At 45.4% G+C, this 25,831-nt stretch overlaps 1 protein-coding gene across 2 annotated transcripts; it reads right to left on the reverse strand.

Annotated features, from left to right (window-relative positions):
* Nucleotides 1-349: 349 nt before the first annotated feature.
* TPGS2 (tubulin polyglutamylase complex subunit 2) lies at nt 350-25,729 on the reverse strand. Of its 2 annotated transcripts, XM_077816622.1 has the most exons (7): nt 25,575-25,729; nt 21,888-21,967; nt 12,440-12,527; nt 10,798-10,929; nt 8,936-9,049; nt 4,922-5,082; nt 350-1,672 (listed from the first exon to the last, which is right to left on the reverse strand). In XM_077816622.1, the coding sequence occupies exons 1-7, from the start codon at nt 25,645-25,647 to the stop codon at nt 1,430-1,432; spliced, it is 891 nt and encodes a 296-aa protein (XP_077672748.1). In that variant the 5' UTR covers nt 25,648-25,729; the 3' UTR covers nt 350-1,429. The 2 variants fall into 2 exon arrangements, with proteins under 2 accessions (XP_077672748.1, XP_077672749.1); XM_077816623.1 differs by lacking the exons at nt 350-1,672; nt 4,922-5,082; nt 8,936-9,049 and adding an exon at nt 9,093-9,900.
* Between the last annotated feature and the right edge of the window lie 102 nt (nt 25,730-25,831).

Raw genomic sequence — 25,831 nt, forward strand, 5'->3', positions numbered from 1 at the left:
GGCTTCCCTGTGTCAGGCCTGCGGTTCTGAAACATTTTACTCAGGAGACCCACCAGCTGCATTGTGTGGTGCTTTGCGACTCATCCCGGGTCCAAATTTGGGTGAGCCTCCTCCTCGGCACTGGCAGCTGCAGCAGCACTTGCTGACCCAGCACCGCAACCCTAGTCCTGCCCCAGGGCGGGTATGTTGGAGAGTGACCCCGCGCTCACCTTGCAGCAGCTGTTCTTGTCCTGCGGAGCTGCGCCCGGCTTCCAGCTCCAGGGTCCCAGCCCCGTGGAAGGAGATGCTGCTGCAGGGTAAGTGTAGCGCAGGCTTGCTCTCCACCCCACCCACCCCTCCCCTAGGGAACTCCTCTGCTCCGGGTCCCTGACCCCTCTGCAACCTTTCCAAGACCTACTGATGGGTTGGGATCCACAGTCTGGGAAACTCAGTGGTAGGAGGCTTTTCTAGAGCCCGATCCCGAGAAGCCTGATCCTGAAAGTTGCTCAGCACCTTCCCCACCTATTGAGATCTGCAGGAGGTGGGGAGGCGCTCAGTACCTAGCACAGACAGCTATGGCGATAGGGAATCCCACATTATTCCAGGGCAGATTGTTAACCTGGAGCCAGGGAACTTCTGAGGAGAGCAGCACTGGCCTGTGAAAAAAGGGATTTCTCTGTAAGAGGGTTCCCCTAGGTGCTGCTGGATGTGCAGCATTGTTTTACAGCACTGTCCTTGGCTAGTCCACCTGGTCGCCATATTAGATGGCTTGGCACCTTTGCGCTGCTCTGGCCACGGCCAGCTCTTTCAGAGAGTGCACAGCATCAGGTGTGGTCTTTAGCAGACGGTCATTTCTGTTTAACATGCAGTTTGTATAAATAGTTCAGAGCCTGATCCCGGGCTGAACACTCAATGGTCAGCACGAAGCCCTTACATATCATTAGGCTATAACCATGGGGCCCAGTCCTGCTCTCTTGAAGTCAAGGGGAGCATTACCACCAACTTCAGTGGGTTTGATCCTGCTCTCATTACATGCAATGATCACTGCATGCTTCTTTCTTCTAAAAAGAACACGGCAAAATATTTATTTGTGCATGTATGTTGTATTTAATAAGATGTATATGAAAATGGTAGAGATTGATTTTACTTGATTTCATTGCTTCACTTTATCAGTGGTAACACACTCCACACAGCTCCGTGGCATTTTTATCCACACCGAAGTATTTGCCCATCGGAATAGAAAAGACTTAACCAACATCTCTCCAGGACCAGCAGTCTTTTGGCTTTCCAGCCATATCTCCCATAAATTAAATTGCCGTTATATTTCATGCAAATGTTGCAACACAGCTGGCACTGGGAAGTCTATTCATGCACAAGAAGTGGTTTGATCCAAACCTAAGAGATACCACAGTGGGTTTTTAACAGTCTGGAATGAAACTGCTTTCCAGAGTCAGGTCTGTGGTTCTCGTTTCCTCAGGGAGTTCCCGGCTAGCGAAGAGGTCTTGGAGGAGGTTGTGCTTGCATGGCTTTTCTGAGAGCCTGCTGGCTGGGATGGCAATTTCTTTTTGATCACCGGAGTTTTGTTCTTGCTTTTAAATACCTTGTTGGGGTCCAGTTTGTTCACAAAGGAGTCAGGTTCTTCTGAGAGTAGAGCTGTGTTGATGGTGATGGGCTTGTACATGTTAAACCATTGCTGAAAAAAAGATTACAGGGAAGGATGACATGGGGGGGGGGGGAAATCACACATTAGAGACTTAGAGGGAAAGTGCAAGAATCAACTTTGGAACATTTTAAAAATACACCAAGCTCCTGCTGTCAAGAATCTGTGTCAGTCTGTGTTTCAGCTCACAGCGTTTCGTGCAAAGAGCTTTACAGTAGAGATGATTCGTAGCTGCAGAATGAGGATGGGGATATAACCTTCCCAAGATACAGAGATTGTGCAGATAAAGGTCAAAAGTGAAACCAGATTCTCCTAGTTTTCCATAGCTGTAACTCGGCAGGCATTAGGGACTTACTCCTGGTTTATACCAATGTCAGAAAGAGGGGAACCAGGCCTAATTTATTTGGACTCAAAGAAGTAGCAAGTGATTATTAATACCTTGGAATTTACCTTGCCAAACAAGCGGAGCTAGAATTGCTGGGCCTCTCATGTGAAATAAAAAAGCCCCCAGTACTTTTCTAACAGTGCAGGTTCAGTTGTGCAAACTTTAACTCAGACCTTGTGTTCACTTTTCTTCTGACTGATTTGATGACTCTGGATCACCATCAGTATTATCTGGTTGCCACCAGGAAGTTTCACTTTGCAGTTCACATTCTTGTCTTCTGCTGCTTTTTCTACTACAGCCAGCTGGCTTATGAAGCCAGGGAAAGGACTGTAGGGGTTATTAGAAAAACCCTGCCTCAAACCAACCTCATTCCAGGGCACAGCATAATGCTGAACGAGATAAACAGAGGGTCAATACACACACTAAAGGGGTGGTAGATCTAAGTACTGGATAAGGGGAAGGTCTCCAATATCCGCTCCTGAGAGACCTTTCCAAAAGATAGTGTTAATGAAGACTACCTGATTCCAGTGTTGAAAGGTTAACAAGTCAGCAGGACATAATCTAAATGAGGAGGAAGTTGATTGGTTAGGGAATGGGTGGGGGATCATTTCACACAAGGGGTAGTGAATATATGGAATGCTGTGCTGGGAAAAGCTATTGCTAGAGTACAATGGGTACTCGATCAATCTAGGGCCTGGTCTACAGTACACGGTTATTTTGGAATTAGCCGAGATACCTCGAAATAAAACTGGTTCTGTCCACACGACCAAACCAGTTGTTTCGATTTAAAGGGCTCTTTACTCTGATTTCTGTATTCCACCTCGGCAAGTGGAGTAGCGCTAAAATCGAGATCGCAGTTCCGGGTTACAGGTACTGTGGATGCAATTCAACAATATTGGCCTCTGGGAGCTATCCCAGAATGCTCCACTGTGACCGTGTTGGATCATATTAAAGAAGTTCTGTATTAAAATCACAAATGAGTTTGATTTCCCATAGTTTAAATTCCAGGGTATTACTAATTAAGAGATCTCTTGGTTTTTGGTACTGTTTCTCTCCCTCTATGTGTGAAACTTGCAAGCTGCTAATTGCGTTAGTACATTCTAAGACAGAGTCTGTTCTCAAAGCAATTCACACAAGAGAGAGACTCAAAGCAATACTCTATAACAACAGAAACAGCACCCAGAGACTCCCCGCCCTTTTGTTGTATTAACAATTGTGATTAAAATAGAGCTAGAGGATGTATGTGGATGGATGCTTGGTGTGGATAATAACTGAATGATCAGGGAGGTGCCAGCCTAAGAATCCAGCGTCCATCGGCTGAAGAAGGCATCAAGTGGAAATAACCAGAGGACCCCCCCCGGAGGGCAGACTGGAATCCACCCAACAGCCTCAAGAATGGGAGAGCCAAAGAACATCTAGCAGCACGGACCCGTCACGAATGTGCTATCTGCTGATTGATTCAGCAACAGCATGATGAAGCAATTCCCGCAGACTGGCATAGGAAGAAATTCCTATAAAAATAGACTCTAAAAAGTGAGAACTTTGGGGGGTCTGATTCTGCAAACCAACTTCCAGGAGCATCAGATGAGCATCTGACAAGGCCCTGCTCCCTCCTTATGTCCAGGCCACCTGGCCAGTGGCTTGGCATGAGCAACTCTAAGGCTGGTAACTATGATAACAACCTTGCAGAACCTCTTTGTGTGTGCGTGTGTGTTTGTATTTGTATGAATGAATGTGTGAATAAATATGAGATTGAATGGAATGTTATAACTATAACTAACTGCTTACTATGATTCTTTCTGTATTCACAATAAATGTGGTATTTTGCTTTTTTCCCTTTAATAAGATCCTGCTGGTTTTTATTTTATTGGTATAACAACCGCTCTGGACAACACTCTGAACTCCGATGCAGTAGCCAGGTAGGCAGTAAAAGCCCTGGGAACTTTTGAATTTCCTGTTTGGTCACCATCAGCACAGGTCACCATCAGCACAGGTCACCATCACAGGCGACCATGCAGAGTCCACCATATCAAGAGACCACGCAGTCCCGGATTCGCAGACAAGCTCCAGCATGGCCCGAACGGGAGGTACTGGATCTCACTGCACGGTGGGGAGACGAATTTGTTATGGCAGAACTACGTTCCAAAAAAAAGGAACGCAAATATGTAGGCTAACGTCTCCAGGGCCATGACGGAAAGAGGCTACTCCAGGGACACAGAACAGTGTCATACAAAAATCAAGAAGCTCAGGCAAGCGTACCAAAAAGCCAGGGAGGCAAACGGGAGCTCTGTGTCACAACCCCATACATGCCGCTTCTACCGTGAGCTGCATGCAATTATGGGGGCTGACGACACCACTACACCACTTGGGGTGACAGGGGACAAGGGGAATACTCTGCTGCAGGCTTTTGCAAGGTTACCCATTCACGTATGGTTAGCTCTGCTGTCTAGTGTGTAGTGGGGCCTCCCTACTCACTTGCTCTCAGCAGTTGTGGAGGGGAAGGCAGTATGGGGGGTTCAGCCCTTGCTTTCCCCACCATGCCCAGAGCTGTGAGCTTGACTGGTCTTTCGTGGCTGGACGGGGGACTGTAGATGGCCTTATCCCACCCATATCCCCCTGCACAGTCACAGATGGTGAAAGCTCAATAAGCATAATAATAGCAGCAGTGGTCATGATGCCACCAGCTGCTAGAAAGCCCAGCTCTAGCTAACCCTACTGATCTAATATATGCCCCCTAGCCCACAAGTCTGATGCCTTGAGGAGGATAATCTTGCTTGCTGAGAGCCTCTGCTTGTTGCTGAGTCAGGCAGCTCTACATACTGGTCTCGAGAAAGTGAGAAGGACTGGCTTGTGTTCAGACTCACTGCAGAGTCAAAGTATGGCTTCTGCTCTCCTACCTTAGCCTGGGGGCTGACACCGTAGCTCGTAAAGGCATACTGCCATTGCGGGAGACCCAGGTGGGTGATCAGAAGTCGGTAGTAGGCAGTGAAGGTGTCGGTGAGGAAATGCCAGTACAGAGCTCTGTCCAGAAACCATATCTCAGTGTCTGGGGTGACAACTGGAATTGAAAAACAGGAACATGTACAAAAAGGGTAACATTGTTTTAAAGTTGAGGGATGAGAAAAATCATAGAAGATTAGGGTTGGAAGAGACCTCAGGATATCATCTAGTGCAATCCCCTGCTCAAAGCAGGACCAACCCCAGCTAAATCATCCCAGCCAGGTCTTTATCAAGCCAGGCCTTAAAAACTTCTGAGGATGGAGATTCCACCCAATCCCCTAGGTAACCCATTCCAGTGCTTCACCACCCTCCTAGTGAAATAGTTTTTCCTAATATCCAACCTAGACCTACCCCACTGCAACCTGAGACCATTTCTCCTTGTTCTGTCATCTGCTACCACTGAGAACAGCCTAGTTCCATTCTCTTTGGAACCCCCCTTCAGGTAGTTGAAGGCTGCTATCAAATCCCCCCTCACTCTTCTCTTCTGCAGACTAAATAATCCCAGTTCCCTCAGTCTCTCCTCATAAGTCATGTGCCCCAGCCCCCTAATCATGCCCTCCGCTGGACTCTCTCCTTATTTGTCCGCATCCCTTCTGCAATGAGGGGCCCAAAACTGGATGCAATACTCCAGATGCAGCCTCACCAGTGCTGAATAGAGGGGAATAATAACTTCCCTCGATCTGCTGGCAATGCTCCTACTAATGCAGCCCAATATGCCATTAGGCTTCTTGGCAACAAGGGCACACTGTTGACTCATATCCAGCTTCTCGTCCACTGTAATCCCCAGGTCCTTTTCTGCAGAGCTCCCAACGGAGATCATCTGGAGGGAAGCAGTGATGTTGTGATATTTCTGATGTTGTAAAGGATGGCTTTTCCAAAGGGATAGGACCCAGAACCAATGTATCATGCAGAGGCAGCACGGTCTAGTGGTTATAGCTTGGGACCCCAAAATCTTGATTTCTAGGTTCCATTCCCAGTGTGGGAAATTGCTGGTATGATTATGATGGGTCCCGCGCTTCCTCTTCTTGCGGGGGGTTCAGGGTGCAGTTTCCTACCCCTGAACTTGGGTATTTACTGTCCCACTAGTAACCCAGAGAAGGGTAGTGGAGAGGGAGGGACCCAGGCCCACCCTCTACTCCGGGGGCCCTAGGGATAGTGGTAAACCACTTGAACTAGTGCTTCCTTCCCCTGGGCTACTTCCCTCTCCTGCTCTTCAGCTTGTGGGGCTTCCTGCCCTCTCTCTCTGCACAAGCCAGGTGTCTCTTTACCTAAGGTCTTGGTCTTCTAGCCAGCCATGGCAATTCTCCAAACTCTCCTCTATTTCAACTCCTTCAAACTGCTCTCTGCTCCAACTCCTTCCCCTGGCTGATTGAAGCAGGGCGTTTTTATCAGGTGACAGGTTTCAGAGTAACAGCCGTGTTAGTCTGTATTCGCAAAAAGAAAAGGAGTACTTGTGGCACCTTAGAGACTAACCAGTTTATTTGAGCATGAGCTTTCGTGAGCTACAGCTCACTTCATCAGATACATACCGTGGAAACTGCAGCAGACTTTATATATACACAGAGAATATGAAACAATACCTCCTCCCACCCCACTGTCCTGCTGGTAATAGCTTATCTAAAGATTACTTTAGATAAGCTATTACCAGCAGGACAGTGGGGTGGGAGGAGGTATTGTTTCATATTCTCTATGTATATATAAAGTCTGCTGCAGTTTCCACGGTATGTATCTGATGAAGTGAGCTGTAGCTCACGAAAGCTCATGCTCAAATAAACTGGTTAGTCTCTAAGGTGCCACAAGTACTCCTTTTCTTTTTATCAGGTGACTGGCTTCAGGTGCTCTAATTGGCTTCAGGTGCTTTTAAGTAATCTATAGAAACCTTTCTTCCCTCTACAGGATATAAGGCTTCTCCTCATCCTAGGACTTACATATCTCTCCTATATCACTCTTCTGCTGCCTTCTGGCAATGCTGTATCACACCAGCTACTGACTCAGTGTATGCTCATCAACTCGTCCCTGTACCTGTTTCCCTGTCTACAACACGGGTATTATAATACTTACAGGCATGGTTTGAGACACAAAGTGGGTAGTGTACATGGAGATCCCTGGATGAAAGGCACAAGCTCAAAGCACCATTATTGCACATCTTTATCTGTTGTTCCCCCCATCAAGGGCAAATACTGATGAATGAGACTAAATGGAGTGGTCAGTCACCAGGATTGCTGAGTTTGGAAAGGACCACTCAACGGGGTTTATATTGCCAACAGAATCCTGCTTTGCAGGGGATTTTCTCCCTCTTCAGAGCAATCATACTTTTCTCGAGGCAACAGCTTCCAAACAGTGTAAAATGTAAACAACACAGGATCGCGTTAGCTCTGTGAGTCCAGATTGCTTCTTCAGCTGTCTCACTAGTGTAAACCTGCCTAGCACTTTTGGGTCCTTATACCCACCCCCTGCCTTTGTCCACTTCCCCACATTGCTGGGTGAGGGGATGACTTCATTCCCTCGCTCCCAGCCCATGCTCAGGCTGGATCATTACTATTTTCATGTCCACCTCCTAGAAATCAGAGGAGAGGTTTCTCTTCTGGGCACACCTGGCAAAGTTCCAACTAGAGTCACCACTTGACAACTTAGGGTGTTTTTATTAGGAACAAGTATATTAATAGAGGGGTGAGTGACAGAGAGAAACCAAGGTTAAATAGACACACTGCCGATAACTACTGCTAAAAATTTCTCTAAGTGAGCCATGTACTTTACCATTACCCTGAGGAGAACATCACCTGCACCCTGGCTGCAAGATAATGTCTCGGTCCTCTAGCTTGGAAGTCTGGCTGGTGTGTGCAACCCTTCCAGGTGTCTGTGACAGGCTACATCTATACCACACATCACTGGTGGCAGTGTGTAGCGTACGTGTAGGAAAACGCTGCTGCGAAAAGCAGGCTGTGTCCACGCTGCAGGGTGTAGCTGCACGTTACAGTGAAAGGCTCTGGCAGTAGGGAGACAGCGGGGAAAAGCATCAGCAGCTCCCTGCTTCTGGAGCCTTTCACTGCGGTGAGGAAAAGGTTTAGGCAGGGTGAGGTGGGGAAAAGACTACCTTCCCCCTGCCCAGAGTCTCCCCCCCAGGCCCAGAGGGAAAGGCTCCAGCAGCAGGGAGGCAGTGGGACACTACTCTGCTGGAAATAGCAGTGCAGATGGGGAGGCCCGGATGGGTGAGTAGAGACCGTGTAGGGTATGTACTCGAATACATACCCTGGCCCTGCAGGCGTGACTACATTCTACTGGCGCACTGCTATTTATACCCCTGCGAGGGGGGCTACGCAGGGATGTACTCTATATGCCGCTGAAAGAAGTGTGCAGTGTAGACGCACCCGCACAGAGTTCTTTACTAGCTCAGCTCACACCTCTCTCGCTCTGTGGTGTGTCCTTTGTTAACTTCTGCTAATAGGCCCACTGCCGACCTAGTTTCTAATTAGCATTGGGGGACGTTGCATCAAAGCATAGGATCTGAATCCAAATCAGTGGCTTCAAGTTCTCTGTGTTCTCGCCTCTCTCTGTCTCTAAAGAATGCTATGGCCCTTCTTGGAGAATGTAAACAATTTGGCTTGAGTCTACCATCACTTCCACACATGAGGAACTTTACACATAGGAGTGGCCCTTTGGGGCTACTCACATTCATAAGTGTTTGCAGGATCAGGGAGCTAGCGCGGAGCCTTTCCCCTCTCTGGATGCAAATACTTTAGGCAGGTAGAAACAGCATGGAGGTTACAATGTGGACTCATCTGTTCAATACCAAGGGGGAAGTCCTGGTTCCAAGGGTTCACCCAAAACGGCACATAAGTTCAGAAGAGTAAGAGCTATCCAAACACAGCCATTTATCATGATCGGTTAACTGTGCTCTCTTCAGTCTTTACCTGGCTTGGTATGCTTATAAACAAGGCAAACTTTCCCGTTCCCATTGCATGGGTCCAATTCAAATATCAGGCTACGAGAGTCAAAGTGAGGTTTTTCTGGCTGGTCTTCATTACCTTTAAAAAGAAACAAAATCCCTTTACAGCATTTCTGGCTAGATCTTCACTGGCCAAGTTTACAAATAGGCCTGAAAAAGCTATGCTTGCATCTTTCACATGTAGGGCTGTTGACATGCACCACACCCTCCACTGCATGTGCACACATGGGCTCAGGAGTTTGTACAAATACAGCTCTTGCATGCACAAACTCATGCCTATGGAACACTTATGGGTGCCATTGTAGAGGCATGTTTGAAAAGCTGGCCCATAACTTGGCTTGGAAGGATTCACTTTTAATTGGTAAATTAACAGTTATTAATTATTACAATAAATCAAAGCACTGTCAGAAATTGAAATGTAGAGAGAGAAAGTTCAAAACAATTGAATGAAAAGGTACCAGGAGCAGTAATTTTAGTTTTATGACAATCGCTATGTTCTAGTTCTGCTCATACACAAACACCCCCAGATACCCCTTGAAGAAGTAATTTCATGCTGCACATAAATTCACCTGCAGTTCACAGAACTTAGATGTTCATCAACCTTATTGCCGATCCAGATAGCCATTCTCAGAAGCTAGGGCTTAAGGTTGTTTATAACTGGTAGAATACATAGTAAAGCATGTGTTTAAACCTTAGAAAACCAGCTTACAGGGACATAATAGCTCAGCTGGAATAGCTGTTTTAAAATCCTTGCTAGAATTATTCACATAGAGCCCTGCTTATTTACTAAAATGTTAAAAAAGCAACAGTAGCCAAAACCCCACAAAAAACCCCAAACAATTAACTTTTATGGTTTTCATGACAATCTCATAAGTAAGTTGGGATCAGTCAGCACAAATACACTGTTTAGAAAGGACAATGGAATTTTTCCTGCAATAAAAGAAAATAGATATAAATTGATAGAATCTACAGCTCCCCACTGAAGTCAAAGGGAAAACTCCTTTTGGGACATACTCTGCTCTCACATGCACCATGCAAATTCAGTGGAGTTGCATGTGGGTAAATAAGAGCAGAATCTGACCCATTTGATTTCAAGAGCAAGAGGATCAAGATTATAGCAGAATTTGAGCAAAATCTCTAATACGCTAAAGGGCAGGATTCTCTGATAAGCAGAGAAACCAGCCAGGTTTAGAAGCAGCAAGAGCTACAAAAATCAAATAGCAATTTGTAGGTTTTATTATTTTTCTTCAAAAAGCCACCATTATCCCATGTCCTGTTTGTCTCACTTGTTGCCTCCTGTTAGACTGCAAGCTGATAGAGGAAGGGAATGGATCTTTTTATTTGCCAAATGCCTAACTCATCCAGATGCATTTTCCCCTGCTGCCTCTTGTTTCAATGTGTTTTCCAGTGACATTTCCAGCTCTGAAGAGCTGCATTCAAAGTCAGTGTATCCAATGGGCCTATCCATCACCATGACAATTATTGCCAGTGGTCACTGATATTATATTGTACATGTACATGCTCTTTCCAAGCTGAATGAAAAGAGGAGGCCCCAGCTAACAATTTAAGACAGGGAAAAACAAAGCATGGAGAGCAGTTTGGTTGGAAAGGTGTGGAGACAACACAGGTGAGGAGGTGGAGTTAATCATGCCTGCTGGACCCTAAGGATCCAGTCCATTCCTTCTCTGGAGCAGCACAAGTGCTAGCAAAGTGCAGCTTGGCCTGTTATGCAGAAATGCAGCTTATTCCTATACAGCAGAATGAAGGAGGAAAAGCACATTCTGACACTTGGGTGTACCACCATGTGTGCCATCAAGAGGATAATACCTTCCTCATCCGTATCACCTTCCAGGTCAGCGAGGGTCGGTGCATTGGGTAGGGCATACGCCGATGATCCGCCGAGGCGACTTAGCTTAGAGATGCTGTTAATCACCATGGAGCCCAGTGGCATGGGGTTATCTGCAACGCACAGTGACAACTGTGTTCATTAATACACCCCAAAGACAGGAGAGCGGAGGAGATCTTTTCTTTTTGTCCAACCCCTAACCTTTCACAAAATACAAAGAAGGAGAAATGGGCACTGCAGCAGGCCTGCAAGTTTGACACATGTAGGCTCTGGTGGAGCAAAGTTGAGAGCACCTCAGAGATCACCAAGTCAGCAGCTGCCTCTCATTTATTCTGAGAAAGCTCCAGCTTAGGCCCTGGTGCTGACTGCAGTTGTAGCAGTCTGGAAGAGGGCAAGGGGAAGTGTTAGTCAAGTAATAAAGCGTTAAACCTATTCAGGCCTCTATGGGTCACCACGCCTTGAATTCCACTTGAACCACCCAGCAGGCAGAGCACATGTGGAGAATGGGCTCATGTGCTCTTCATGTGAAACTCCATTTCACAAGGAGATCAGTGCATTCTGCATGCACCAGCTGAAGTTAGCAGTCTCCAGCTGGAGTGCCCTGCAACAATCCGACTTTGAGGTGGCAAAGGCCTGGACAACTGTGGCCCGGTGCTTGCTTCAGCGTGAAAGAGTCTTCCTGTTCCAGCCAGGCACAGATGGAAGAAAGGGGACCCAATTCTGCAATCACTTGCACTGGAGTAACTCCACTGAAGTCAATGGAGTTAAACTGATGTGAGATCAGAAGGAGGCCCAGGGTTTGTACCTGCTAGCACAGAAGTCTGTGGTAAAGCTTCCACTGATCTCAACGGGAGTAGGACCAGGCCCTTCATTTAAACGTTGTTCATTGTTAAAGTGCCCCACTATCACAATGGTAGCTAGGGCTCTCATCTCCCGGGCACAGCTACTGCATGTTGTGTGACCTCTGCAAAGTTCCTTGACCACATTCTGCTTCTGTCAAGCCCGATGGAAATAAGAACAGTGTAAAAAGCAGGAAGCCAACTGAAAACCAGCTGCTCCCTCTAAGCTGAGTAAGACAAAAATTGCAGATTGAAGTCAAATTTATGTACTCATCCATTTGATGACTGATGGGCATATCTGGATTTGGGCAGTACCTACTGGCATTTAGGTAATCAAAAATAGATCTGATCCTAGCAAGTGCTCTGCAGACAAATTTCCCACACTGGAATCCTGCATGTGCATGGATTGCAGGCTTGAGCCCGATGTATCATGCACAGAAATTCAGGTTGTGTTAATCTTTTATCATCGGGGCCTTCCTTGTGTTGGCTTTTGCTTCCACGCAGTACTTTGGACTTCCTTGTTAATTAAAGGGTAATTTTCTACATCAATGATTGAATTATCCAACAACAGCTGGCTAAACCCAGCAAAACAAAGGGAATAGTGGTTATTTTTCCTTCAAAATAATTTCGCTCCTGTGGTGTAGATCAAACTAAATAGAGGATTCGGTTAAGCAGTGATCAAATTAAGAGGAAGGGGCTGTAGCTGGCACAGGGAATGCACAGAAAGAATGGACATTTTAACCTAAAGGATTTTAAGCTAAAGGAAAGAAACAGGCAGACTTACCATCAAATTTTACACTCCAGGTCATGTGGAAGCCATCGCTCATTAGGTAGAAATTCTTTAAATCCTCTGGCAATACACAGGAGTTTTTCTGTAATCACAAATGCCCATAAATGTTATCAAAGGAAAGAGGTAGAGCATGCTTTGATCCAGATAACTGACTGACTGTTGAGACAGGAACACCTGCCACCCAATATCTTTCTGAGCCCCAACACAACCCAAATCACACAACTGGAGAGATGCTTTCAAGTTTCTTGGATCTGTTTCCCAACACAGGTTAGTTATTTGATCTAAAGGCACCTCTGGAAAAATTTCATGCAATTGGTTTACCAATTTAACTATCGCTAGCTACAGGGATATTTTAGGAGTGTTCCACAATTTTCATGACATGGCACCTTGTGTAATGAATTCACACTCCAAAAACACAGACCCAAGGTCATCAGCTAATCCACACACACAGCTTCGTTAGAGACAGCTCTTTGCCATCAATTAAACCAAACCAACCAACCTCTGCTATTTGAGCTACAGGACTTGCAGTGGTATTAGGACTTCTCTCTTTCATGGACCTTCAATCACTAAAGTGTGATAGGCACATGCACACAAGCAGGTATGACATACCATCCAGCAGCATACATGTAAACACAGAGGGCCCAATCCTGTAAACACTGACTGCTGATCTTAGTGCTTACAACTATGAGAAGCCCTATTGAGTTCAATGAGGCTATGCTCAATGCAGGCACTATGCTCTGTGGGAACTGTGGGATTGGGCCCTTAGACAGTAAATTCCACTCATATTTTAGTTTCTAATTGTGACATTGCACCCCATAATGCTTTCTAGAAGTATGCTTATGAATGTAAATATGACATAACTGGAATATGTTTTACGCTACATATGCCATGTAACATATCTCTGCAAAGGTTATGATCTACTGAATATCGTCATCCTATTTGTATGCATGTATCATTTTTGTATTCAAAGTTATGAATATTGGCTGTGTACTTTTTAATTTTAAGTAGCCTCAGTGAGGCATATGATCAGCTTCTTGAGAAAAGACTATTCTCAATCAAGAAACACTTAATCGGACAATAGACTTTGATAGACGCCAATCCACACTTGAGCTTTCCTGGGAACATAGAGAACTAAGTCATGCATGGACATGTGACTTGCCCAGGTGACTCCAAAACTTCATCTTATAGAGGAGACTCTACACCGGGGGAGGGAGGGGTTTCCACTCACAAGAGAGAAACTATATAAAACCCTGGGAGACCCCTCCATTTTGTCTTCAGCTGGCTCAAGAGGTAGCCTCTTCACCCACAAAGGATACCTGAAAGAAACTGGAACAAAGGACAGTAACCACAGGGGTGATAGTGATTGCTGGACCCAGACTAGAAGGACGCTAGTCTGTAAAAGAAGCTTACAGGAACATCTCTGAGGGTGAGATTTCATCTGTAATCACTTTCTAACTGTATAAGGCTTAGACATGAGCGTTTTATTTTATTTTGCTTGGTAATTCACTTTGTTCTGTCTGTTATTACTTGGAACCACTTAAATCCTACCTTTTGTATTTAATAAAATCACTTTTTATGTATTAATACCTGGGGGGGGGAGCAAACAGCTGTGCATATCTCTTTATCAGTGTTATAGAGGGCGAACAATTTATGAGTTTACCCTGTATAAAGCTTATACAGGGTAAAATGGATCTATTTGGGGTTTGGACCCCATTGGGAGTTGGGTATCTGAGTGCTGGAGACAGGAACACTTCTTAAGCGGTTTTCAGTTAAGCCTGCAGCTTTTGGGGGACGTGGTTCAAACCTGGGTCTGTATTTGTAACAGGCTAGCTAACTAAAGTCCCAAGCTGGCAGGGAAACGGGCTCAGAGGTAGTCTCAGCACATCAGGTGGCAGTCCCAAGGGGGTTTCTGTGACCCAACTTGTCACGCTAATATTAAGTGCATGTCATGAATTTGAAAACCAGAAGAGAATCACATCAGGAGCCAGTTTTAATGAGCCAAGGAAAGATGCTGCATGAAGCTACTTGCCATCACTAGAGCCACTTCATATCCACATCTGTGGACCATTTTTGCGGATAGTGGATCAGATGCGGACACAACTGCACAGGGCTCTACTCACCGATGATGCCTGGCCTGTGGCGTCTGGCTTGGGCAATCTGGAGGGTGCAGCGCACTCAGGCTGGAGGCCAGTAGCCAGTGGCTGGGTGGCAGACTGGAGTACAGGCTGTCCAGTACCCGCTTACCACACCGTTTCCTGTCCAGCAGCTTGGGCCCCTCAGGCAGCGCCAGCATCCCCACCATAGCCTGGCCTGGCAGCATTAGCCATGCTCCCAGCCCACTGGCTCCTGGGCAGAGGGACCCGTCCCCGGCCGCAGGGATTGTAGTGTGCAGGGCCCTGGTACCCCACCCTTACGCCCTGCCGTGATGCAACATGCACTGTTGCTACCGTCTCTCGTGAGCCCCCACGATGCTATGCTCTCGTGAGCAGCACACGATGTGACGCCCCTTCTCCTCAAGACCCTGCTCCCCCCATTCATTTCCGCTCTCCCCCAGCCCTTGTGAGACGGCTTGCTGCTGTGGGTGCGGATACACATAAAAGACGTCTAGCGGATTGTGGATCGGATGCATGTTGATTCTGGCGGATGTGGATCCACATTTTTGTATCTGCGGAGGGCTCTACCTATCAGTACTCTCATATTAAATTATTTCTCTGAAACAATAGACAAACTTTTTTTCCAAACTAGAATGTATATTTACAGTAACACCAACTGCAAACATTCCAGCATCACGAGTCAGGCCCCCAAATCATGAGATTTTTAAAGATAATACGTTGGAGGTTCTTTTTATGTGCCTTCTGGTTTATGAACTATTCGGGTCATGTTTTCAAGGTTTTCTCTATACTGTGAGGTGATCCCTTCAGAGCAGGATGCTCATGGATGATGCAGTATGGGGAAGCCCTATGTAGTAGAGCACACCAAGCTACAGGATTGTCAATCTGGTATGTTTTCTGAGCACCAAATGCTTTTTAGAAACAAACAAAAAAAAAAATTTGGATTTATGTGAAAGGAAATTAAAAACCACAATCAAATATTTAGCATTCAAAGCCCCATAAAACAGGGACAAGTACTCCCATATCTCGTATTAGCTGACCTAAAGCAAATGCAGCCACTCCTTGGCTACACTCATTTTGTGCAGTCTCCCCATTTCCACACTGGTCCATGCCATCCATGTGTAACGTCACCGGGGACGGTGATCACATTCTCTGCCAGGCCTGTGGGCTTGTGCTCAGCCCATTACCTACCTCTGGTTTTGCCTCCCAAGTTCAGAACGTCTTCTCTCAGAGGAACCCATGCCATGGCTGTCTCACTAACAGGTTCCCAGATTCCAGTATTGCCGCTGGTCAGCACCGGTGTTGGCTCTGGGCACCAGTGAGAGAGGCAGAGCGTATTGTTCCCTGCCTCCCGTCTGGACTAACGCCACCATTCCACACAGCCGTGCCGGTTTCACAGGGTATGCTGTAAAAGCCCACGAGTACTTGTATAGCCTCTCCCCCATATGTCCACAGTTATACTGCCAATGATGCACTTTCTCCAACCTGCACCTGGCCTGCATCCATTGCTGCCCACAGCCTACTGTTACTGTGGCCAATATATTCTTGGTTTTGCTGCTTGTCAATATTGTCTACAACACTGTACAATTCCTTGATATGATATTATTTACTTGTCATACCTTTGACAGGTACTTGGCTGGTGAGTTCTTGCTCACATGCTCAGGGTCTAACTGATTGCCATATGTGGACTGGCAAGGAATTTTCCCCTGGTCAGACAAGCAGTGATCTTGGGGTATTTTGCATTCCTCTGCAGTGTGTGGGTGCGGGTCACTTGCCAGGATTATCTGAGTGTATCTCACTTATTTCCCAACCATTGTGGGGGCCTCTGGCACTGGTGCGCCTCTGTCCTTCCTAATTTCTGCCTGTGGCACATAAGGTCTAATCTCCTGTGGGCTATAATGCCTTCTTGGTCTCATTTTGGTTGTTGGATTTAGTAAGTGGGTGCTGGATGTGTTGGTGGCCTATGATACATAGGCGTTCAGACTGAATGATCTAGTGGTCCCTTCTGGCCTTAAACTCTGTGACCAGCAAATTCGTCCCTGGCATGGTGGCTTTTCCAAAACCTTCTGAAAATGTCTCCATAGGCAGCAGGTGTGAAAGAGAAGACATCTTTGTGTTGAGAAGAACTCATCTGTCACTTGATAACAGAGGTAAATGAACGTTGCTGGGCAAAGTTGTTCAATGTTAGTTCTAGAAGAATACTAAACCATATAGGCGTGCTTTAAATTCTCCAAATGTCTGCAACAGATGTGCCCCTTGCTTTGCAGACTCTTTTCAAAGCTAAATATTTGTTATTTCACACTGCAGCTTCATGAATTCTAACTTCATATCTCTAGTTGCAAGAGCGAGGACCTGGATTAAAACAATTAAGGAGGCTGGATGTGTGGAGATGATTGATGTGCTACAAAGCTCCACCAGAATACAAGTATTTACATGCCACATTCCATCGATTTGAAAAACCTGTTTAATCATTTAATCTTGTTTTTCTATTAATAAACTTTTTCATGTGAACAGCTCCATTGACTTCAATGGAATTACTCTCCTGAGAGAGACAACAGTCAGGACTCTAGTGATGAACGGTCTATTCATGGAAGGTAATAAGAGGTTTCTGGATAGACCTGCTGCCTCGAGTCCTCCTCTTCCAGGAGGGCATATCAATTGGCATCTCTGTTTCCAGTCGCATTCTCTCTCTTTTTACCTTCATTTTAGGAACTTCCTCAGCTACCTCCCTTTCATTACCTTCTCCAGAGGTTTCAGAGTAACAGCCGTGTTAGTCTGTATTCACAAAAAGAAAAGGAGTACTTGTGGCACCTTAGAGACTAACCAATTTATTTGAGCATGAGCTTTCGTGAGCTACAGCGAAAGCTCATGCTCAAATAAATTGGTTAGTCTCTAAGGTGCCACAAGTCCTCCTTTTCCTTCTCCAGAGGATGGGTCTGAAGACAAGTTGCTATGCCAGAGCAGAACCTGGTCCCATTCGGGATCCTGGATATTGTCCAATATTTTTCATGAGGGTGGGAAAAGTCTGGCTGATCTGTCAAGTTACCTTCAGTCACAAGAGTCTGTGATTTCAAACAGTTGTCTTATTAGAGCAGAGGTCAGATAAACCCAAATGATATGCCTGAAACTGCTTACCCTCAGCCCCTTCAACCGGCTACATGCACCCTGCTCATCTGGTGCTTTTCGGAGCTGCACTCACCAGCCCCATAAAGTACAAAACCAAGATGCCCAATATTTGATGCGATTTTAATTTCTTTTGTTTATTGTCCATGATATCCCAAAATTACCTAGAAAGAATGCATTTGATGCCTGTGTCCTTCTGAGGTGGTGGGGAACTCTATCAGCTGGTAAGGTTATGTTGCCCAACATGTGTTGATTCCCACGTAAAACAGAAGATTTTATATATGGCAGTTAACTCAAAATAATAATAGAATAGTCCCTTCTTGGGAACAATCCTATAGCAGTTAATAGAAATTACATCCCTAAGTTCTACAGACGCTACTCTAAACACAAAAAAGGCACAGAGCTCACTCCATGCGAGACCTGAGTGAGGGGAGAAGGAGATTATGTCATTTTTTATGGTTCCCTAACACTGGAGATGGCCATGGGCCAATTTGTCTCTCCACATAAGTTACTACCACGTCAGGGCGGGTCTAACCCAGCTGCTGAAGGCTCCAGAACTGGTCTGGCAGCTGGGAATATCCCCAGTGCAGAGATGTTCCAGTCATGCCCTCCATGCTCTACACAGGGGGAATTCTCAGGTGGATGTGTTTGCCGGCTTTACAACCCCTTTGCACCAGCAAAGCAGCACACATGGGTTTCAGCAAGCCCCAGTCTCAGGCTCGTTAACAACAGCATTTATAAACAGAAGGGATAGAATTGTGCATCTGATTTTACCAGGAGATTATAAAACCTTAGAGAAGAGAGTGCACTGGAGAACAATTCTCTTTCTTTAAGGCTTTTGAACCCAAATGCCTCTCACATTGTAAGGAGAGTGATCACTTTAGATAAGCTATTACCAACAGGAGAGTGGGTTTGTGGGGGGGGGAGGGGTGGGGAGAAATCCTGGATTTGTCCTGGAAATGGCCCAACTTGATTATCATACACATTGTAAGGGGAGTGATCACTTTAGATAAGCTATTACCAGCAGGAGAGTGGAGTGGGGGGAGAGAAAACATTTTGTAGTGGTAAACACCCATTTTTTCATGGTTTGTATGTATAAAAACACCTGCTGTATTTTCCACAGTATGCATCCGATGAAGTGAGCTGTAGCTCACGAAAGCTTATGCTCAAATAAAGTGGTTAGTCTCTAAGGTGCCACAAGTCCTCCTTTTTTTTTTTGCGGATACAGACTAACACGGCTGTTACTCTGAAACCTGTCAAATGCCTCTCGTAACTTCCTAAGCATGTCCTCTGCTGTGTCCCTTTCTGAGTGGCTACACACTTCCCTGTGTGCTTGTCCTGCTTTGCAGGATGGCATGGATCCACTGCTCTGCCTGTCCTCAACCCTCTTTGGGGCACCTTACACTCTGGGGCAGTCCAGAGAGGGTAGTCCTTGTGCTCCCTGGAGAACAAGGGCTGCGATGTACCTAGCTCTTAGGTAAGTCCCCTGCCCTGTCCTTATCCTGCTTTATACCACCCCTTTGCCTCTTCCCCCCGCCCCACCTGCCTTCCCTCTTTTCCAGTGCCCCAACCTGCCCACCCCCTACCCCACACACCCTTCGCTATGGAGCTCTGATTGAGTGGGCTCATATTCAAGGTCTTTGTTGCTTTAGTGACCTATAACTCAAAAATACTTGATCAACTTTCTTCAAGGTTTGCAGAAAAAAATTTCCTTGATGTTTAGAATGCAGTTAAATTTCAGGACAAACCATTTTTCTTGGTCTATGTTATAGAGGGATTTAAAAACAGGGATTGTAAAGGAACCCAGTTACAACTTTACTATCGAGAATATTAATCTATGGGTCGATTGTTTCCCCTCCATTAAACTGGGAAACAGTGCCACCTAGTGGTTGTGAAAACACAATGAAATGTATAATACTATGTCTAAAAACATTTACTTGCATTCAAGTAATTCAAGAGCAATGAGATGGGGCTCGAAGACGAGATCTGAAAGTTCGTCACTAGGGACTAGATTCTACAAGGTGCTGAGTGCTACCTGTGTGGTGTCAAGAACTCTCCACTCCCACTGAATATTATATGGGAATTCAATGCACTAAGCACTTTGCAAGATCTCAGTACTTATTCCATGAGATCAAACTCTACAGCTTATTTGTATTCCTACACAAAAGGACATTTGTTAACTTTGAATTAAGGTTGGTGGGATCTGAAATCTACCAGAGCAATTGGTAAAAAGCAAGTTAAATCCTTCAACACCCCATATACACTTAACTTTTGAGTACCCCTTCTTAACCTCATTCACCTTCTTTCCACCACCCACAGTCCACATTTGTTCATCCTAAACCATGGAAAACCAAAGTCCAGCCTTATTTCTGACAGTGTTTACTGATTATATGGCCATGCGTTTGGATGATTAATACAGGGTTGATGTGGCTTCCATAAGTTACATAATAGCTCTTTATTGGTGGGTGTAAATAAGTGAGGTCTGGTGTTACATTGTAAACGGTGACTGTGAGAGATGTTTTTCTGTAATGCTTAGGAAGAGATAGACGGAGGGGCAGCCTACAAGGTAAATTGGGTTATTTTGATGTAGAAATGAAAGAAGTGAAATCTGCATGGATGTTACTCCCGGGGGAATTCTGCCCCATTGCGTATGCACATGATTTTGTTTTTCTCTGCAGAAAATACATTCTTCTGGAGAGGCGAGCAGTTACGCCTTTTTCACGCCTTTTTCTGGTTGTGGCACCAGAACAGAAGCAGCTAGCTCACTGGCCATAGCAGTCAGCTGCCGATAGAGAGGATGAGAGGCTGTGGTCCTCACAGTGCCCTGCCCTCAGGGCCAAGTGAGGAGCCATGGGGATATGCATGGACAAATAGAGTGGGGCACACACTCTATTTGTCCACGCATATCCCCATGGCTGGGGGTGGGGTGGGTGTCACATAGACTGGGATTCAGAAGGGCTAGTGGGTGGGCAGACTGGAGCGTTGGCTGAATGGGAATGGGGGTGCAGGGCCACATGAGGACAGGTTGGGTGCAGGGACACATAGGAGAGGGAGGTGGCAGAACACATGGGGACAGGGGAGTAGGGCTGTCTGAGTGAAGTCCAGGGACACATGGGGACAGGGGCAGATGTGCCTGACTGAATGAGAGAGGCCAGGGGTCGGTCAGGGTCTGCCTGGGGGAGGCTCCCCAACTCCCTAGCAATCCCTTCCTCCCCCCAAAAAATGTTCCATACTTCTCCCATCCATACCCTAAGGTTCACTCCTAGGCTCCTTCCCAGCAATTACTCTTCCTCAGCTCCACCGTTACCCCTGACTCCGCCAAGCCTTTGCACTGCTTCTGCGGGTGCAGGAAATATGTTTCTGAATTGTAGATTAAATGAATTATTACTGAAAATTCAGTATTAATATGCCTAGTAAGGAATCTATTTGTCAAAAAAATATTTCCTGAAACTTTTTTTTGTCTGTATTGTTACAGGCATACTTGTTGACAGATATTTTGAAATAAATTACCAAAATAATTGAAACTGGCATGATTATATTCTGTTATTTTGACAAAGTATGCAGAATTTTGCTGAATTTTAAAATATTTTTGGCATTTAAATTTTTTTGGTGCAGAATTACCCCAGGTGCGTTGGTGGTTTTATATTTATGGTTGGAGTGGAGATATGAGAGGTAGAAGGTAGGTAGTTGAGGTTGAGAAGGGAAACTGATGAGTGGGGTGTAGGTGGGGGCACTGAATGACTTGATTGCACTACAAGTCTCTCTCTTTAGTGGCCATCAGGAACTTGGTTTTACGTCTCATCTGCAAGATAACTCCTCAAGCAACACAGAGGCCACTACCACCATGCTGGAGTTTGATTTCAGGGCTGATGCAGAAGCATGACAACCACCTATTGAGTCACCATCCCTACTCTCTGCAGCACTCAAGTGTCCCTTAGACTAGGGTTCCCATCTAAATGCATCAGCGGCCTGCTTCTCTGGTGAGACCCACCAACACTGCAATTGCAGGTGGTATGGATGGAAGCCAAAGTACTACCTGAAAAGGAGACAGCATTGCTCCAATTTGCGTCACAGACCTCGGTAAATCTCTCTTACCTATAGGCTGAGCTGTATGTGAAATGTGGCAGGGTTCTGTTCAGTATCCTACATGCCTAGCCAGCTGCGTAGTCAGACCAACCCTGTTCCAGTGCTATAATGAAAGTACCCACCTGCTCCCAGGAAACAATAGAGTGACGTTCAGCTGGCTCCTTTTCCACAAATGTCACCTCATCGACTCCTGGAGAAGTTTCTGTAAAACAATAAGTAGAGCATGAGCACATCTTGCAGACGTGACACCAAATGCTATAATCCCTCTGGTTTTGTAAGCTAAGCAGAGTCAGGCCTGATGTGAAGTTAAAAGAGAGACCTCTAATGACTATTGGGAGTAGGTGGTCTTTTGTGCCAGTATTGAACCAATGCCCTGGCATTTGGGGGCACGGTGCTGCTGAAGATACCATCCTTTGACTGAGACATATTAAAGACAGGGGATCAGGAGCTTGATTCAAAGGACTCCATGGAAATTTCCATAAAAGTGGAGGTTTAGCTCTGGTGTCCTGGCCAAACTCTCAAAGTCAGGTAATTATATCTTGCCTCTCTAAATGTGCCCTGTAGTTTTAGTTGGAGAAAGTATTTTTTGCTTGACTTTAGATGGTGTGTAGTGCTGCCATGATGTGTTGAAACGGCTGCGTTCCACTTCAGAGGTGGATGCACTTCAGTGATTAAGTGATTCTTTTAAGGGTTAAGTCAGTGATACTTAGACTGAGGCTCAGGAGCTGCAAGTGGCTCTTTAATGTGTCTTCCCCGGCTCTTTGCAACACATGATACTTAAATACTGTGCGATTTAATTATTAACCAGTCTAAGTTATTAACCAAACAGGGTGCTTTTACTGTATTATTAACCAATTGTAGTTGATAAAATAATAATACTTGGTCGGTCATTTTGCTGTGAGAATAATACATATATGTAAAAACTAAATATTTTCCTTATCATACTGTTTTAATATGAATTTATAGTAAACGAAACAATGAATTCACACTACTGTGGCTCTTTTGGATGATGTTGATCGCTAATTTGGCTCCTGAACCTCTGAGGTCTGAGTATCACCGAGTTAAGTCATTCTTTTATGAATGTAGGATCTGATCTTGCAAACAGGTCTGCCTGAGAAGACCCTTAGTCTTCTCTGTAATCCCAACAGGTCTCCAGGCTGGTCTACTTGCAGCAAAAGGTCCATAATTTAAAAAAATGATTGGGCTCCTTTGGTCTTATAAATGCAAGATACAATATCTACAGAGTGCCATCACTGGAGCTGGGAGTCTGTAGAACCTTTTCCCTTGCATTTATTCATATTATTATTTTAATAATCAAAGGCTTCATTCAAAGCTGATTGAAATCACTGAAAAATTGCCACTGATTTCAATTGCTTTGAATGAGGTCAAAAAGACTGCTTGCCTGCTACAGGAAATAAAAACACAGTACACAAAGGTAAATTGTCACTTTAAAAACTGGCTCTGGTGTAAAAGGAATAAATACTGGTTCCCAAAGCAGTCACTCACATTATAATCACTTTATGACAACACACAATGCAGTGCACTAGACAAGAAAGGCACCAAATAGATCTGGTCATATTTCTTTCCCCAGTACTGAGCGTTTTGTTCTAACAGGTGGGTCACCCAAAGTTTTTCTATCAGTTTGGCAGTGGCAGTCAGTATAAGGAAGTTTGACTTCTGTTAAGAGTCACTAGTCAAAAGAGTTTGTGCTACATTACCCGATGCTTTCAAGGACAACATATATCCAAAAATAACTCTAATCTGAAGCGGTATATTCCATATTCATGGATACATCTCGGACATAAACATTAGCCGTATGGAAAAAAGATAAGGAGACTGATTATCAACTGAATCCTGAGAGCGTTTTTTGCTGTGGGGTTACATTCTTTTTGGGGTGTTTGAACCATTGAAGTTCATCCCCTCTGGCCAATGCAGGACCGCTGCCTTCAGAAGACTTTGTGCCCCTCTTCCCAGTTTCATTTCAAATAGTCGGGGTGTGTGAAGTTAATTCTTGCTAAACTATACATCCTCTAAATGGGGACTCTATCCTGCATTTGAAGGGGTGATAATGTAGAACCTATGATCTGACAAGCCTTTTCCATCTCTAAGTTCTGTATGTCTTATAACAAGTTCACAGATCATTTTAATGGAATAATTGTTATTTCTATGATCAAAAAAAAAAAACAGCAGGGACGTTTAATTCATCTTGCACAAAGGCTCAACTGGGATGGTGGAAGATTTAATATTGTATCAGTCACAGGAAGATCTAAAGTGATGAGTGAACTGCAAGTTTTAAAGGGGTCTGTACTAAATCCAAGATCAAAAGGAAGAGAAACTGTATCTTAAAAACCTGAATGTTATATTAAAAATATCCTGTGGGTAAACTGAAAATCACACTTAACAGACGTGCATAAGTATGGATGGGAGGGACATTAAACGTGGAGAAGAAAAAGAAATCTGCCATGGACACCTTCTCGGAATCCAGATGGAAGAAATCAAGAGGCCTACCAGGTTAGGCTAATGATATAGATAAAGCTGAACAAATCCAGGAGAGAAGTCTCCCACTTAAATATTCTGAATCAGGATCACAATCATCTTTTCCATTTATTTAGCACCTTTCATCTGAAAGGTTCCCAAACCACTTTACAAACTTTATAAGAGAGACTTGATCTAATGGTCTGAGCACAAGGTTGGGAGTTGGGAATTCCCACATTATAAATTATAATTCTTGCTCTGTTACGGATTCCCCCTCTAGCCTTTGTCAAGTCACAAGTTCTCAGTAAAATGGGTTGAATAATGAAGTTCTTTCCTCACGGAGTGTTGTCGGTATTAAAGGGTGGTTCGGTGCTGAAAAGTGATTGTAAAAACCACATCATGGGTTCCAAGTTTTCTGTATTTTCAAATCAAGCGTTTTCTGTATTTTCAAATCAAATCAAATCAAACCGGCCACTTTATAAGCAAGAAAACGGATAGTTTTGTTCGGTTCTTTCTAACTGCCATCCCTGCAAATGGATTGGAGAATGAATCAAGGGGGTTTCCTTCCCAAGTGTCACCACCAGGCATATAGTTTCTGCAGGCTACATTAGGCCCTGAGTGAGAGGTGTGAAACCCCACTGCCCTCAAATTATAACCCCTGTTTCCAGTGATGGACTGTCTATTAGAACCCCAATAAATGATTCCAGTGGTTAGTTACCCTTACAGCTAAAAAGTTACACTTTCTTTCCAGTCTGAATTTGTCTAGCCACACCTTCCAGTCATTGGATCATGTTACGCCTTTCTCTGCTTGACTAAAGAGCCCATTATCTTGTTCCCCACACAGGTTCGTATAAACTGTGATCAAGTCACCCCTTAAAGAGAAGGTTAAGCTAACCCCATGTCAAGTAACCTCTCACTGTCTAAATGGGCCATCTTGATTATCACTACACAAGTTTTTTTCTCCTGCTGATAATAGCTCATCTTAATTAATTAGCCTCTTACAGTTGATATGGCTACTTCCACCTTTCCACGCCCGGCCCCAGCTGGGTTTCGCCGCAGACCCCAATAATAAGAGGCTGCGGGTATCGTGGCTGGCAGGCGGGCTGTGCCCACGTGTGGCTCTGCCATGGAGCTTGCAGGCAGCCTGTGAGTCCCCCCACCAACCCCCAGGTCGTTGCCACCATGGCAGGGCTACTCCGATGCCAGCCCGGCCACTGTTTCCCTGGCAACGCGCCAGGGCTGTTTCCATGCCAACACACCAGGGCCGTTTCCGTGCCAACGCGGCGACCCAGGCCTGCTCTAGGCTCTAGGCCCTCGGCCGGCCCCTCACTCACCTAATATTCGGGTGACCCCCAGGGTGAGCCTGTCCAGAGAGGGCTTGAGGCTGCTGTAAGGCTTGTCCTCCATCCTCGGCACGCCCCTTGCCCAGTGCAACCCCTAGACAGAGAGAGGAGAACGAAGCTGATTTTGTCCCCGCTCGCGCCCTGTAGCGGAGGCTCCGCAGCCAGGAAATCTGGGAGCTGTAGTTTCCTTCCTAGTGGACCGACGGGCTGTTGGGAGCGGTGCCTCCTGGGATTTGGAGTTCGCTGAG

The sequence above is a fragment of the Eretmochelys imbricata genome, chromosome 5, assembly GCF_965152235.1.
Source record: "Eretmochelys imbricata isolate rEreImb1 chromosome 5, rEreImb1.hap1, whole genome shotgun sequence".
Classification (NCBI taxonomy): domain Eukaryota; kingdom Metazoa; phylum Chordata; order Testudines; family Cheloniidae; genus Eretmochelys; species Eretmochelys imbricata.